Source organism: Halichoeres trimaculatus, unplaced genomic scaffold, assembly GCF_033239565.1.
Source record: "Halichoeres trimaculatus isolate MK-OKI-2021-1 unplaced genomic scaffold, fHalTri1.1 fHalTri1_scaffold_1, whole genome shotgun sequence".
Classification (NCBI taxonomy): Eukaryota; Metazoa; Chordata; class Actinopteri; order Labriformes; family Labridae; genus Halichoeres; species Halichoeres trimaculatus.
Window position 1 is genome coordinate 2577030 of NW_027437179.1, and position 16324 is coordinate 2593353.

Consider the following 16324-nt stretch of genomic DNA (forward strand, 5'->3'; position numbering starts at 1 on the left):
GAGTTGCCCAGTTATTGATGCTCACCTTTAAGGACCTTGTGCTCATCTAAACTTTGTGCTCTATCAGACAGGAAGGGTTGAATAATTTAGTAGTGAATAAATATTTCACCATTCGGAACCATTACAATCATCAGCGTTCTGTGAACGGAATAAATTTATAGCTATTATCTTGTTTGTATCAGAATTCATGTTTCTTTTATCTTTGAACTGTGTGTTTCCCTGTTTCCCTGGAAACTCCTGTCAAACATCTAAATTATTTACTAACACCTCTGAAGGGCTTGATAAAAACAGTTCAAACAGTATTTCCAAAAAGACTCAAGCAGTTTGGTCTTCAGATGTCAGAATATTAATCAGTGCTCTGTTTTGCATTCCTCTTGTGTGTTTAAAGGGTTTACTTAGAGCATGCTTGTGACATAAAAGGAGGATTCCCAAACTGCTGACTGCTTTTTTTTGTTTATTCTCCCTTGGCTTCCTCGGATTTTCTAGTTTTTAGGTCATGTAAACAGTAAGTTCCCTTTGACACACAGTAGCTGGTTTAAGTAACATCTTTGGAGACATCAGAGGAGACTCTTTTCATCTCCTGGCTCAGTGTTGGCTTTGCTGTAGATATATGTGTTGGATCTGATTCTCATGTGTCATCACTCACCGATTCATAACACTAGTCTAATGATTCATGGCACTTTCTCCATTGCCCTTCAAACCTTGTCACACAGTACAATCAATTCTCAGCCTGAAGGTTTTTTCTCCATGTATCGCAGCTCTTACAACCATGAAGATCAAATGAAAAAAGAGAGTTTCATGCCAGAAATGGAGAAATAAAAAACTAATTCAATGACCTGTGGTTAAAATACATCACTACCATGTTAAATACAGGTGCGATATGGGTTAACTAATATTAGTTCAACGGTTTAATACACGACATTTAAAGCTATCACTGCTTTGGGATAGAACTCTGCTTTTCCACATATACCATCCCAAACATCTGAGGTCGGTGGTTCAGAATCTAGGAGTTCAAATCTCCTGTAGTTTTTTAAACATTTGTTTTTTTTTGTTTTTTTTTTTCATTAAACTACAGAAGCTCATTGCTGCCATGCCAGGAAAAACACATAAGTATTATGTTGTAATGTAAAAATTTCCTGCTATTAAAATGGTCTTTTGCAATGAACTAGCATCACCACGGCCCAAAACAAGGAGAAGCTCCTGTTGATATTTCAGCTAAATTCTGCTTTACCAGAGGACTGTATAAACTGCCATGCCTTAACTCAAGCATCAAATAGAATCTAAACGAATTATGTAAATAACCCTCCAACCCCTATTTATACACAAGTTTAACAATATAAGTAAAAGCATTTTATCTTGAACCTTTTGTGTTACAACAATATAAGTTATCATGTTTATGGTATAAGATAAATAAGCTGTATTGTAACAATAACTGAAGAAGTTTCCCTTTATAGGTACTGATTTGGATCTTTGTAATAACTTAAAGGGCTGATTTAAGAAAAACTTTTCATGTTGTAACATGATAGAGATCTTTTTTTTGCACGGCAGCATCATGTTTTCATATAAAATGGCAGAAGGATTAAAAGAAGAACGCTTTTTTAATTGTAAAAAAAAAGCTTAAATCAGTAAAAATGCTAAATATCAGAGTCAATCTCTTCCAGTGTTGGAGTTGTTGTTCTCTCTTTGCCATACAGGGAGTTACTGGACAAACAGGTTGGGCCCTCTGACTCAGAATGATGTCAAAACAGGATTCTTTCGCCAGGCCTGTTTTTGTCACACTGTCACGTCTGTTTGTTTGTTTCCCAGTTGAGCAGCTGCCCACCATCACAGCTCAGTCTCCTAGTTCTCTCATCGCCTTCCCTTTTGATGAAAGCTTCTCCATGGTGTGTGAAGCCAAAGGGAATCCTGTGCCAGAGTGAGTACCAAGCCGAGCCTTTCTTTGGATGAAGGGATGAGAGATTTGCTAATAAAACATAACTAGCAAATTACCATGCTGCATTCAGCAGGCCTTTCAAACAGGAGCATGCTGCAGTTTGCGGCTCTGAAATTTCAACACCTGCTTTGTTTCTGTAAGATACACATGGACGAAGAATGGGCAGGTTTTTGAGCCATCTTTGGACCCACGACTGATGAAAGAGGAGGAATCTGGGACCTTTGTGATACCTAACAATGAAAACCTTACAGAGTACCAGGGAATCTACCGCTGCTTCGCCTCAAACAAGCTGGGGACTGCAATATCCAAAAGGATTGAGTTCATAGTGCCCCGTGAGTAACATACATCTGTGTGTGTGTGTGTTTGTTTGTGTGTGTGTGTGGTGGTGCTCAGTTACAGTACTTTCAGACCGATTTAGGGCTAACACTTGACTGAACCTCTTCACTGCTGGCTGTTTATTGTATTGGATGTGGCAGAAAGTCATTGAGGCTCCAGAGCACCCTGGCCCTCTCATCCATAGCTGTATAACGGGGTCAGCAGTGGCTGAATTTGCCTCTCTTTTGTTTCTATAGCTGCATTTAATTGCAAAATTAATGTGCTTATATTTGGCTGGCAATCAGCTCAGATGGTAGCAACACAGTATTTGTTGGTAGTTTTATTGTTATTTAGCTGTTTGTTTCTGCAGGCTCAGAACTGATCACTACTGAGTGATTGGGAGTAAATTCTAACATGCCTCTTGCTAAAGTGGAGAATGCTATTACTGCCATCTAATGGAGATTGGAAGAACTGAAAGTTGGTCTGGATTTTTGAATTTTATTTTTTTATCTTCTCTGTTTTTCAACTAGATGTCCCAAAGTTTCCTAAAGAGACACTGGACCCTGTCGTTGTGGAGGAGGGCCAGCCTTTTACATTAAAATGTGATCCACCTAAAGGAATACCGCCCCTGCAGATCTACTGGATGACCATTGGTAAGTGAAACTAATAGATTAAAAGAACCTTTTTAAAATTTTCTTTTTAAAAATTGTATTTCTATTTATGATTTGTCTATCTTTCTTTCGCTATGTTGAGTTCTTGTTCATCAGACAAGAAATTATGTCAGACATGTTCCTTCTCCCCATGTGGTTAAAGGGAGTCTGGATCATCTTGCTTAAGGACCAAAAACAAAAACATCCAAACACAGTCCTTATCTCTTTGCTTAGGTCTTCAGCACATAGAACAGGATGAGAGAGTATCAATGGGCTTAAATGGGGACCTTTACTTCTCCCATGCTGTGGAAAAGGACAGCAGAAGAGACTACTGCTGCTTTGCCGCCTTCCCAAGAATCAGAACCATTGTTCAGAAGACTGCAATGTCTGTCATTGTTAAGACCAGTGGGTGTCACTTCATTACAAACATGTTTATCAGCATTCGTATTCACAGCCACTGAAGCATTAAAGATGTCCTGTTTCTTCTTCATGTTGTGATTTTATTCTTGTTTCTGTTTGCTTATTCCAGGGAAAAGTGATTTTAGTTCTGAATCAGGTAAGGTGTAACTGTTTATGATGAAGCACCTTTATGTTGTTTATTTACACCTAAGTCTGCATTTGTTTGCTTCATTTTGACCTCAGTCTCTATTGTTCCTCCTCAGCGAATGCCATCCCAAAGAGGAGACCTTCTCTTCTGACACCCTCTGGTGTCAAATCAGAGGTACAGCTTATTAAAGGAGAGGATTTGAAACTGGAGTGCATTGCTGAGGGGTTGTAAGTGAACATCTTATTTAGTTTTAGTTATATTCTGACTCATTTCTGTGCACTTTTTTGTTGAATTAAACATCTATCTTTTATTTTCTAAACACACTGCAGAACATTTAGTTTGTGTTTGTCATGTGTTGTAACTTTTCCCTTTTTCCTGCTAGTCCAACTCCACAGGTCGAGTGGGTGAAGGTGGGTAATCAACTTCCAATTACAGCAAAACTGGAGAATCATGGGAAACTGTTGATTGTGCAGCAAGTTGAACAAGAAGACAGTGGAAAGTACATGTGCAAGGCGAAGAATGCGCTTGGTGAAGCTTCTCATTACTTCACAGTGACTGTAGAAGGTGAGTGTGGTAGGTGTGATTGTTTACTGCATTAAAATGTGCCTGACACTCTGGAAACCTGCCTCTGAGACTTTGTTGACATGTGCACACATGTGCGCCTGTCACCAAATTACAGCTGAGGAGGGTGCGCTCCGCTTTGCGCAGAGGACAGACCGAGTTGGAGCTGGTGAGCTTTCAGTGCACTTTCTGCAATGTTTTTGGCACAAAATTAACACTGCGCGGGGTGCGCCAGGCTTGCGACCCCTGTGCTGTGCCACGAAATTAGAGCCCTTAGTCTCTAACATTTCATCCCCAACCTAAAATGATTGACTTTTCACATGTTTCACTCTGAGTTTTTCTAAGGGAGAGATTTCTCCCCTCATCATGACAAGTGGTTAAGAACTAAGTGTTTTGCTAAACATTGCATTTTGGATCAAAACAGCTAAGGCAGAGGGTGGAGAGGTCCATTTCTATGACTTAAGTAGAGGAATATGTCTGATTTGAATCACAATTTGATCTAAAATCTTTTCAAGGAATATCTAGAATATACTAACTAAAACCTTGCTTTGTCAGCTGTAATTAGTACAACTCAACTTTTCTGCTAAGTGGACCTGTTAGCTCAGGCAGTGTTTGAGGGGTTTTTTTCATTAGTGTGTGTTTTATTTATTTATTCATTTATTGAGGTTTAGAGTTTAGTTTAGAGGACCCGGTAGAAAGGCTTACAGTGGAGCTGTTTTAAAGCCATTCAGTTTTTTAAACATTACTTTTCAAACAGGATGTCACCTGTAATTTTGTGTTTACTCCACCATGCTTTTCTTGTATTGTTTAAGCACTGACTCCAGCTCTGTGGTATAACGAGTTAAATGATCATTTTTTTTTATTTTTTATTTTACCAGCTCTGTGTTAATAAGTCTTTTCTCTATAAGAAGGTTCAATCCCAGCATCCACAGTCCACATGTTAAAGCATAATTGGGCAAAATGTTTGACCCCAGATAGTTCCTGGCATAGTCAGTGTTGTATGAGTGTGTGAATTTGATTTGTTAATACTGCTGGCCTTTTCACACAGCAGCCTATGCCTTCAGTTTATAAATGTGTAGTAAATTGTGAATTGGACATGTAGTGTAAAAGCTCTTTGGATGGCCAGGAGATTTGAAGATGTTCAGTGTTTTCTGTACCATGATCACTTTGATAAAACACCAATGATCGTGTCTTTCCAGGTCTTCCAGAGTGGGTGTCTGAGCCTGAGAGTCAGCTGCACATGATTGGTTCAGATGTGTACATTAAATGCTCCGCCAGTGGAAATCCTCAGCCAACTATAACATGGAGGGTGAATGGGGTTCCAATACAGGGTCAGTTTCACAGCAGCTGGTTCCTCCAGCCCTCCTGTTCTTTTAAATGTGTAAAAACTCTTGACTTTGTTGTGTTCCTACTTTCCTTTTATAATATTTTTAAATACTGTTATACCATGATGTGAGTGTTCAGACGTGGATTTTGAGGTAGTGGATACAAGATCTTGGGAGAGGGTGAAGGAATCTGTGCTGCAATGCTCAAAGCTCTCAAGTATGCACTCACTGTGTCCTTGAAAGTCCATGAAATTGGACACAAATGAGATATCCAATAAAAGACAGAATTAGACCATGTCGAATGACTTTGCTTCGGGTGAAAATTACTTTTTAAAGTACAAACAAGTAGTCATGAATTTTTCAAAATGAACATTTCATAGGGAAAACAAAAAAAAAACAAACAAAAAAACAATCAAAAAGTAAACCCACAGCTCTGGCTCATAAACAAAGCTGACTGAGTGAATATCTGCAGGTTTAAGGAGCAGCACTGTTGCATACTGGGTCTTTAGAGGGAGCTGCAGAGTATGTTGGAAACTCATTCATTCATTCATTCATTTATTTTCTAAACCGCTTATCCTGTTCAGGATTGCGGGTGGCTGGAGCCTATCCTAGCTGTCATTGGGTCAGAGGCGGGGTATACCCTGGACTGGTCGCCAGTCAATCACAGGGCTGACACAGACAGACAAACAACCAATCACGCACACACTCGCACCTACAGACAACTTAGAGTGACCAGTTAACCCGATAATCATAGGAGGAAGCTGAAGTACCCGGAGAGAACCCATGCATGCACAGAGAGAACAAGCAAACTCCACACAGAAAGGCCCACCAGCCAAGCTGGAATCCAAGCTGGTGACCTTCTTGCTGTGAGGCTGCAGCACTAACTGTTGTGCCACCGTGCAGCCCCTATGTTGGAAATAAAATCTAAAAATATAACTTGACTCATTTTTGCAAGCGATAAGTTGAGTTTAGATAGGATTTTGGAAAAAAAATGAAAAAAAAGTATCTAACATTAATAGTTATATATTTTTCCTCTTAATATTAATTTATAGTAATAATAATAATAATAATAATAGTAATAATAATAATAATAATAATAATAATAATAATTATTATTATTATTATAGAAATTCCATCATTATTGGTGTTATTGTTATCATATTTTTATGTGGAGTGCAACAGTAATTCATTCATGCAGTCTTGTTTGCATGGGCGCAGGTGTTTTACTGAAGTTTAAACCATAGACTGGAAAAACGTTATCTGGCTTGGCTTGAAGTGAGGTGGCCGCATAAACTGCTCACCCTGGTGGCGGGCTGCAGTTTAGGTCAAAACTCTGTCTCCCCAGTCATTCCAGATGAGCTGTGGTCAAACTCTGAAAAATACATACACCTGGTAGAAATGTTTCTCACATCATGTGATCCATCATCATCATCATCATCATCATGTGTTATTCTGGTAATGGTTTATATAATACCTGGTACTGCCCGCGATGTGACAACCAAACACAACATCCAAACGCTTTTGTGGCGATCTCTGGAGATTTTAACAACATCTCCCTCTCTGCAACTCTACCAACATTCCACCAGTTTGTCAGCTGCTCCAAGAGAAAACAAAACATTGAACTAATTCTATGCAAATGTGAAAAATGCATACAACGCCTCTGCCCTGCCACCTTTAGGAAGATCTGACCATAATCTCATTTTCATTCATTGCTAGGCGCTGCCCAAGTAGCTGCCTGTTGCAGCAGCTCTCCCGTCTTTGTCCGTTTCTTGTAATTTTTGTCGTCTCTTTTTCATCATCTTTGTATTTGGAGTGGATCATCACGTTGTATGGTTCATTGTTGGTCACGGACACCTAACTTTTTGTGGCTTCGGAGATATTTTTACTACTTTTCTCCTGTGTTTGTCTGGAGATCCTACATGTAACCATGGCTGCATTGTTTACATGCAAAATTAGCTGTTAGCAGCCTGTTGCATGTCAATGCTAACTAGTGTAGTGTAGGGCTTGATGATTTCCCTCGAGCTGAGGAGGAGGAGGTGAGGACGACGTGCTGGTTCTCGGATGTGAGCTGGGAGGTGACGACATGGACCTGTCCTTCCGTTGTTGGGAACGTGGGATCTAGCCCCGGGGGTTGGACGAGCTAGCTGTGCTAACCCAGTGGCATCGTGCTGTTTACGGACGTGGCTGACGGAGCTGACATCGGACGCTGGCGCCACATTGGAGGAGTTTCGCCTGCTGTGGGCAGACAGGATCCAGGAGACAGAGACTGAACGGACTGCTGGGGAGGCTCAGTCCTGGACCCTGTGGAGGTGGAGACTGGCTGGGCTGGAGAGTGGTGGACAAGTGGTGGACGGGATGTCGTCATCTAATTTCTTATGGACCTTTTTGCACTTTATATACTCTTTCTTACTTTTGTTTTCTTAAATGCTGCGGTGACTCCTGAATTTCCCCTCGGGGATAAATAAAGTATTTTCTATTCTATTCTATTCTATTCTATTCTATTCTATTCTATTCTATTCTATTCTATTCTATTCTATTCTATTCTATAATCTGGTTCTTCTCACCTCCTCCTACAAGCCCATCGTTCAGCAACAACCAATCATCTGAAAGACAATTAAAACCTGGTCTAATGAAGCTGATGATGCTCTGAGAGGGTGCTATGAGGCTACAGACTGGAGTGTCTTCTGTGAACCACATGGAGATGACATCAACACCTTGACTGAGTGTGTGACAGATTTTATAAACTTCTGTGTGGACAGCATCATTCCAACAAGAACAGTGAGGTGCTTCCCCAATAACAAACCCTGGATCACCAGTGACCTGAAAAAGCTGCTGAACATCAAAAAGAAAGCCTTCAGGGATGAAGACAGGGAGTTATTGAAGTCAACACAAAAACAACTGAAAACACAAATGAAGAAGTGCGAGGACTACAGGACAAGGTTGGAAATCAGCTTCAGCAAAACAACGAGAGGGATGTGTGGTCAGGAATGAAGAAGATCACTGGCTTCAAGATAAAGGGGGATCAAACTGACAGAGGTCTGGACAAAGCTAGTGAACTGAACATGTTCTTCAATAGGTTCAGCTCACCTCCTGCCTCAAACCCAACAGGCCACACACCCTCCCTGAACCCACAGCTTTCATGTCACTGCCCCACTCTGTCACCCTGCAGCTCAGTCAAGGACATGGATAAAGTCTCATCTCCATCCAAATCAGGACCTCCTGAAACCTCCACTGCCTCCTCCTCCACTTTTTCTGTCTCCTGTAATCAAGTCAAGAAACAACTGGAGAAACTGAACCAGAACAAGGCAGCAGGTCCAGATGGTGTCAGTCCCAGAGTTCTCAAGACCTGCACAAAACAGTTATGTCCAATTCTTCAGCACCTGTTCAACACCAGCCTGAGTCAGAAAAGAATTCCGGTGCTGTGGAAAACATCCTGCCTTGTTCCAGTGCCCAAAAAACCACAACCTGCTGAACCAAATGACTACAGACCAGTTGCCCTGACATCTCATTATCATCATGAAAGTCCTGGAGAGACTCCTACTGGCTCACCTCAACAAGCAGGTGAACACCTTTCTAGACCCATTACAGTTTGCATATTGTAATGGGCTTGGGGTTGAAGATGCCATCATCTACCTGCTTCAGAGAGCCCACTCTCATCTGGACCAGTCAGGCAGCACTTTGAGGGTCATGTTCTTTGACTTCTCAACTGCCTTTAAGCACGATTCAGCCTGCTCTGCTTTGTGAGAAGCTCCATGGATTCCAGGTGGATACCTCCATAGCCACCTGGATTTATGACTACCTCACAAACAGACTGCAGTTTGTGAGACTGAATAGTTGTGCGTCTGAGAAGGTGGTCAGCAGCACGGGAACACCACAAGGAACTTTCACCATTCCACTTCACGTTGTACACCGCAGACTTCCAGTACAACTTAGAGTCATGTCATCTGCAGAAACACTCTGATGACTCTGCAGTTATTGGGTGTATCAGTGATGGACAGGAAGCAGAGTACAGAGAACTGGTTGGTCAGTTTGCAAAATGGTGCGGTAACAATCATCTCATCTTGAATACCAACAAAACAAAAGAGATGATTGTTGACTTCAAGAATACACATAGATGTGTTTCCATCCTGGGAGAGGAGGTAGAGGTGGTGGAGGAATACAAGTACCTTGGAGTTCAGCTGGACAATAGACTTGGGTGGAAATGCAACTCTGAGTACATCTACAAGAAAGGTCTGAGCAGACTCTACTTCTTAAGGAAGCTGAGATCTTTCAACGTATGTACCAAAATGTTGCACATCTTCAATAAGTCTGTTGTTGAAAGTGCAATCGGCTTTGCAGTGATCTGCTGGGGCAGCAGCATCAGAACCAGAGACTTGAAGAGAATCAACAAACTGATCAAGAAAGCTGCTTCTGTGCTTGGAGTAACTCTGAAGCCACTGGAGCTGATAGTCTAAAAAGGAATAGTGCACAAGCTGATGAAGATAATGGAGGACTCTTCACACCCTCTCCACAACACGGTGATGAGACAGAAGAGTGTGTTCAGTGAGAGGCTTCTTTGGGTCTGATGTAAGACTGAGAGGTATAGAAGATCATTCATGCCAGCAGCCATCAGCCTCATGAACAAAGTCCAGAATTAATTATTGTTATTATCGTTATCATTATTATTATTGAACACAATCTGAACTACAACAATCCTGAATTTCCCTTTGGGATAAATAAAGGCGGAGCTACAATGTCTGTTCTATATACAGTCTATGGTCGGAAAAAAAACGAAACCGTTTTTTCTAAGTTGCTGAAGAATAGATAAAATGATTTTAATACAACTTGTTTTGATACAAGTTACAAAGTTTTTCATAAAATTTTCCAACACTTGAGCCACACTAACCCATGTGTGTTCCTTTACAGAAGTCCCGGTTGCCAACAGAAAGGTGTTTGACAACACCATAGCCATCCATAATGCCAAAGCATCTGACAGTGCAGTCTATCAGTGTGAGGCCTCCAACAGACATGGAACCCTTCTGTCTAATGCGAACATCATGATTATGAGTAAGACAACAGTTTGTTACCACTTCTCACCTTCACGTCTTCACCAAACACCTCCAGACACAAACTTGAGGTTTTGTTGTGAAATATGTTTGGTCTGCCATGTCAAGGAAGTGTCAGACTTTGCACTGAGTCACTTAGTGACTGCTGGCTGCTACGGCATGTTTGTGAGGAGCAGTGTCTTGGTGTATGCTAAGAGAGAAAAGGAGGGCTCTCTACAATCTGTTCTCTGTAATTCAGGAAATTTGATCTACCTGTGAGGCGACTAATCCAAGTTCCCTGGTGTTAGTATGCTGACACTCTCCTCTTTCGCTCCATACTGATTTTAGAGATGTGACTCAAACGCATGCTGCTGTACAGCAGATTAAAAATGACAGGATGGAATATGTTTTCTGTCTATGTGTTCTAAAGTCGTGAGATTGTTCTGGTGACACAGGAGTTAATAAAGCTGGGGAGTGTCTGAATGCATGTTAAGTCCCAGGTGCTGCCTTTGTAAACACTTTCTCATTTACTGAGGAGCTTTGGCTAAACCGATAAGGAACGTGCATTCAGTGAAATGATTGTTCTCATTTCCTTTTTTTAATTTCATTTTCATATTGACACATTTTGACAAGCACACACACGTGCATGAGTGTCTTGAGCCACTAAATAAATCTGGAAACATGACTTTGTTCTGCTGTGTGCTGTTCACAGACCTGCCTCCTATCATTTTGACCAAAGAGGGAGAGGATTACTCTGCTGTGGAGGGGAGAGGAGCAATGATGCACTGCAAGGTCTTCAGCTCTCCTCCCTCTTCTGTCACTTGGTAAGTCTTTCCAAGACCAGCAGAGAGCAGCAGACCACAGCTGGTCTCTGATACATCCCTGCTCTTTCAAATTCATCTGGACTGCTGTGTTTTTGTTTAAGTTACCTGGCATCTCGAATAGAAAGTATTCTGGGGTTCGATGTAAGGATTGAGTTTAATATTAACAAATCTTAACTCATGTGCATAATGAAGCACTGTCTCAGCCGAAAATCGGATGTTGACATCTGACGGTTTTGAAAAAAACACACCCTTTTAAATAATATGAATGTGTTGTCCACATTAGTTTTGTTGATCTTTAATTCATTTATGTTGTTGTATAAAAAGATGAATACATACAATATAAATATAAGAGAAATCTGAAATGAATGAAAAGGAGCAGAAAGAAGAAAAAATCTTATTGTATCTGTCCCTTCTCTCACAAAACTTTAAAAACTTTTCAATACACACACAAAAAAAATTACACTTTTTGGCCCGTATGCCATATTAACCTTAGAGCAAAACGCAAATCAAAACGATTCACAAACTCAGTTTCACCCAGATAAAAGAAAGTAAGAAAAAACTAACAAGACTCAAAAAACCCACTATCAGACAGGGGTTAGAATGTCTGTGATTCCCTTGATCTGTCTATGTGTTGGTTTTGAAAAGCTTTTCAAAGATACCCAGGGTTTTGGCTTCTTTGAAATGCCTGTCCAAGTTGTTCCATAGGAGATACCTTTGACTATAATGTTTTGTTCCTTAGTGAGGTTCTAACCCTCAGCTTTAGAAATATTTCAAATCCTTTTAAATTCTGATTACTCCTCCTAGAAAGACAACTGAAAACTAGAAAAGCAATTTCTGAGGAAATTGCGCTGTGAATGCAGTTTAAATATGTTTAGGGATAATTTATTTGAATGAGCTTCTAAATTTCTTTAGCTCCACTTCAGTAGTTGCTGTGAATGCAGTAATGCATTCATAGCATATGTTCTTCTGTTACAGAATTCTTTATCATTGCCCAGAGCTGGGCTTGAACCTGCAACCTTCCGATTGAAGTGAAGCAAGAAAATCTAAGGTGGTGGAAATATAGAGCTGAAATACAGAATGTAACAGTAAAATGTCATACTATACTTGGAGAATGCGTTTGGTCGGTAATCGGAAGGTTGCAGGTTCAAGCCCAGCTCTGGGCGACACATGGCGATGTGTCCTTGGGCAAGACACTTAACCCCTAGTTGCTCCCACTGCTGCGTCAGTGGTGTGTGAATGGGTATGAAAGGGCGTGACTGTGTTAGATGTACTGATGGATAGCTGTCATAGTAAAGATCGGATCCATCAGTGTGTGAATGTGAGAGCGAATGGGTGTGGATGGGTAAGTGTAACCTGTGGTGTACAGCAGCTTTGAGTGGTCCATGACTAGAAAAGCGCTATATAAGCTCAAGTCCATTGACCATTTACTTTGTTACTAAACATCATGAAGTTTGTTTAATTATGTTTAGGGATAATTTATTTGAATCAGCATCTAAATTTCTTTAGTTCCACTTCAGTAGTTGCTGTGAATGCAGTAATGCATTCACAGCATATGTTCTTCTGTTACGGAATTCTTTATTATTGCTGTGAATGCAGTAATGCATTGACAGTATATGTTGTATTTATGATTTTTTTCTTCAATCTTAAATTCCTTCCTTTAGTTATTGAATTCATTCAGCCATTCAAACCTCTAAATCCATTTTTCCATTACAATGATTCATGCTTCATGATTCATTAATTTTATTTTTTGTTAGAATTGCAGACACTTTAACACCCTGATTTCAGTGGAAATGTGTTGGGAACCGCCAGACTCCACCAGCTCTGTGATGGCAGTTGGTAAACAATGATCACCATGGCAGCATATGGCTTCAGATGAGCCTTAGCTGACAGGCTTACATGATTAAAAACTCACACACAGGACACACAGAATTACATTTTAACAGCGTTTAAGAGATCAGACTTTCATTTTCCCTCGGTCAGGTCATTGTTTTCATACATGTTCTTTAAGATTGAATTCATTCCTTTAATTTTTGAATAGATGCAACCATTTAAACTTTAAATTAATTTATCCATTTCAATGATTCATCAATTTAATTCCTTTCATCCAAGAGTTCATGGCAGGCTAATTCAGCATTCTGCATTTGCATTTTCAGCGCAAGCTATTTAAGACTTCATTCAACCATAACTGCATTCACAGCAACTATTGAAGTGGAACTAAAGAAATTTAGACGCTCATTCAAATAAATTATCCATAAACATAATTAAACTGCATTCACAGCGCAATTTCCTCAGAAATTGCTTTTCTAGTTTTCAGTTGTCTTTCTAAATGATCCCCTTGATATAAAATGGTGGTGTCATCAGCAAATAAATACATTTTGCCTTTTCTGACACTTGTTATGTCATTTATTCATAAAATGGACAACTTTAGTCCCAAAACCAACCCCTGAAGCACTCCACAAGTTATATTGCGAATGTCTGATTTGACATTATTTGGACTAACTGATTTCTGTACTCTAAGTAGCTAGTTACCCATTTATGTGCCACCCCTCTGATGCCATATTTGTAAAGTTTTTAACAAGAATGGTGTGGTTTATGGTGTCAAAAGCTTTCTTCAGATCTACAAAAATGCCTACAGAAAACTGTTTTCTGCCTATTTCTATGGTTATTTCTTCTGTCAGATTCATAAGTGCCATTAATGTGGAGTGATTTGCCCTGAACCCATACTGAGGACTGCTCAAAATATCGTACCTGTTTAGAAAGTTTTCCAGTCTGTTAACAGATAATTTTTCAGGAATCTTTGAAAACTGTGGAAGCAAAGATACCGGTCTGTAATTTGAAAAGACATGCCTGTCACCATTTCTGTATAGTGGAATGACTTTGACTGTTTTAATCCTCTTGGGAAATATCCCAGTGGAAACTGATAAATTGCAAATGTAAGTAAATGGTTTAATTACAGCTTCTATTATGATCTGTATGATTAGCATGTCCATGTCATTGCAGTCCCTAGATTTTTTGCTTTCACAACTTTTTACAATATCAATAATTTCATCCTGCTTTACTGTGCCGAGAAAAATACTATTCACAATTTTTCTCAGCTAGTCTTGGACCTACATTCACAAATAAAGAATTAAATTAATTTGATATTTTATTAACATCATGTCTATCTTTGTTTCCTTCCATGAAGTGGTCAGGAAGAGCTGATGTTCCATTGACCTTATTTGTTACACTGTGTAATGTTCTCCACGTTGCTTTCATATTATCTTTGTTATGGTTAATTAAATTACTATAATTACTATATTCTTTTTTTATGAATTCTTATAACAGTTACTAGCTTGTTCTTGTAATTCTTGTATCTATTTTCTGCTTCTTTGGCTCTTAGTTTTAAGAAGCATCTGTGTACGTTATTTTTTCTTGCATGCGTTGTGGATCCATCCATGGTTTGTCAATGGTCCTCCTAGTAACTTCTTGAAAGAGTCATATGCAGTGTATATATCATTTACATATACTTTGTCCCAGTTTTGTTTCTGTAAGTCCGCCTGAAACTCCTCCGAAGCCCTTGGTGATTTATCTCATACCAGTTTTACATTTGTGATATTTTTTTTACCTTGCTTTGGAAGTTTTTATAGACTGTGAAGACAGGCAAATGATCACTACTATCTGTAGCCATGATCCCACTGACTTTTATGTCCTCAGACATCATCCTCAGACATTGACATCCTGTTTTCCCTTAGTTGCTAGATGCCCTAAGCCTCAACTGAAAATAAATACATTTGTCTTAAAATTATGAATACATTTTTCTGTACTAAAGGTGTTGATGCATTATGGTTGTGACAGTGAAAACATCAATAGATATGTGAATATTACAGGACAGTGAAAAAAAATTACAGCAGCTTCTGTGACCTTGTAGCATTTGGTGGATGATGAGGAGGGAAAGGAGGTCGTCAGAAATAAAGCTGACCAAGTGATTATCTCAATTTGTTGCTTTTTGATAAATATCCGATGGTGTCTGCGCAACCACAAGAAATGTAAAAATATTATTAGATATTCACTGCCGCAGGATTTAAAGATAATTTAATTTCTACTCTTTCATCTGGCATATTTATTATTCATTTAAAATACTTTTGCACAATTTTGTGACAAATTCAAATGATAAACTGTTGTCTGGGAACAACAGATGTTTTGGGCCCTGTTATCATTTGGTCACCAAAAGAACAAACATAGGAAAAAAAATTGTGCAAGAAACTCTGTAATAATCAACACTGAATGCTGTAAATTGGATGATTTGATTCACTTTCACTCAAATTTACACTTTTCTTAGTGGGACATATTTTTGCTAAAGTCTCAAGAATCAGTGAAATGAGAAAAGTAACTAAAGAGAAAAATAACCAAAGATGAGTGCCATAATGTGTAGTTACTGAGTAAAACATCAAGCTCCATGAAGTGAAGGGAATACAGTCGGAGATATATAGTAGGACTTTTCTATCACCCCAAAAATCAAAGGAAAATCCTCACTTGCCCCACAGCCCTGCTGGAGACAGTGTGGGGAGCATGACGTTGATCACACTTGTGTTTTTTGGCAGTGAATTAAAATGACTGAGTACTGGGATGAAGTGTGGAAAGGAATCAAAGATCAGAAAAAATGGTTGGACATTGTGAAAATGACATGATATGAATTTAAACACAATTCAAGACCTAAACAATCCGTCTGCCGGGAAAAAATAGAAAAAGTGGACTGACCTAAAAACTAAGAAGAAAACTAGAGAGGTTGCATTTCCTTGCAGCAAATGCTGAAGCTGAAGAATGAAAAAGAAAAACAAATGTTATAAACAGTGAACCCGAGCTGAAAATGTGGAATGGAGAAAAGAAGAAGTAGCAGAAATAGGAAAAAAAGTACAGGGGTTAAAGGAGCAGTAGTAATGAAAGAGGAAGTAGTAGTTTGAGAAGTAATGCACTCAAGGAGCGGAGATTGTAGGGAAAAGTGGGAAAAGTTTATGTTGCTTGAATAGTGAAATCTCAAAAACTGTAAAAGATATTTAAAAGCAGAAAAAAACACGAAGAGTGGAAAAATAGCTGAATATTTTAAAGTTCAAATGAAGTCTGTAAGTGGAAGTATAAGGAGGCTGAAGCTTCTCAAAGTTGAAGGTG

General features: G+C 39.3%; 1 protein-coding gene across 3 annotated transcripts in view; it reads left to right on the plus strand.

The window, feature by feature from the left end:
- Positions 1–16324, plus strand: part of chl1b (cell adhesion molecule L1-like b) — a 128092-nt gene that overhangs the window by 71661 nt on the left and 40107 nt on the right. For all 3 annotated transcript variants that reach the window (XM_074675471.1, XM_074675300.1, XM_074675382.1), the window contains exons 3-12: positions 1807–1915; positions 2075–2265; positions 2779–2901; positions 3133–3303; positions 3428–3454; positions 3561–3672; positions 3828–4009; positions 5206–5337; positions 10237–10377; positions 11068–11179. In XM_074675471.1, the coding sequence (XP_074531572.1) occupies positions 1807–1915; positions 2075–2265; positions 2779–2901; positions 3133–3303; positions 3428–3454; positions 3561–3672; positions 3828–4009; positions 5206–5337; positions 10237–10377; positions 11068–11179 (1300 nt within the window). The remainder of the gene's footprint in view (positions 1–1806; positions 1916–2074; positions 2266–2778; positions 2902–3132; positions 3304–3427; positions 3455–3560; positions 3673–3827; positions 4010–5205; positions 5338–10236; positions 10378–11067; positions 11180–16324) is intronic.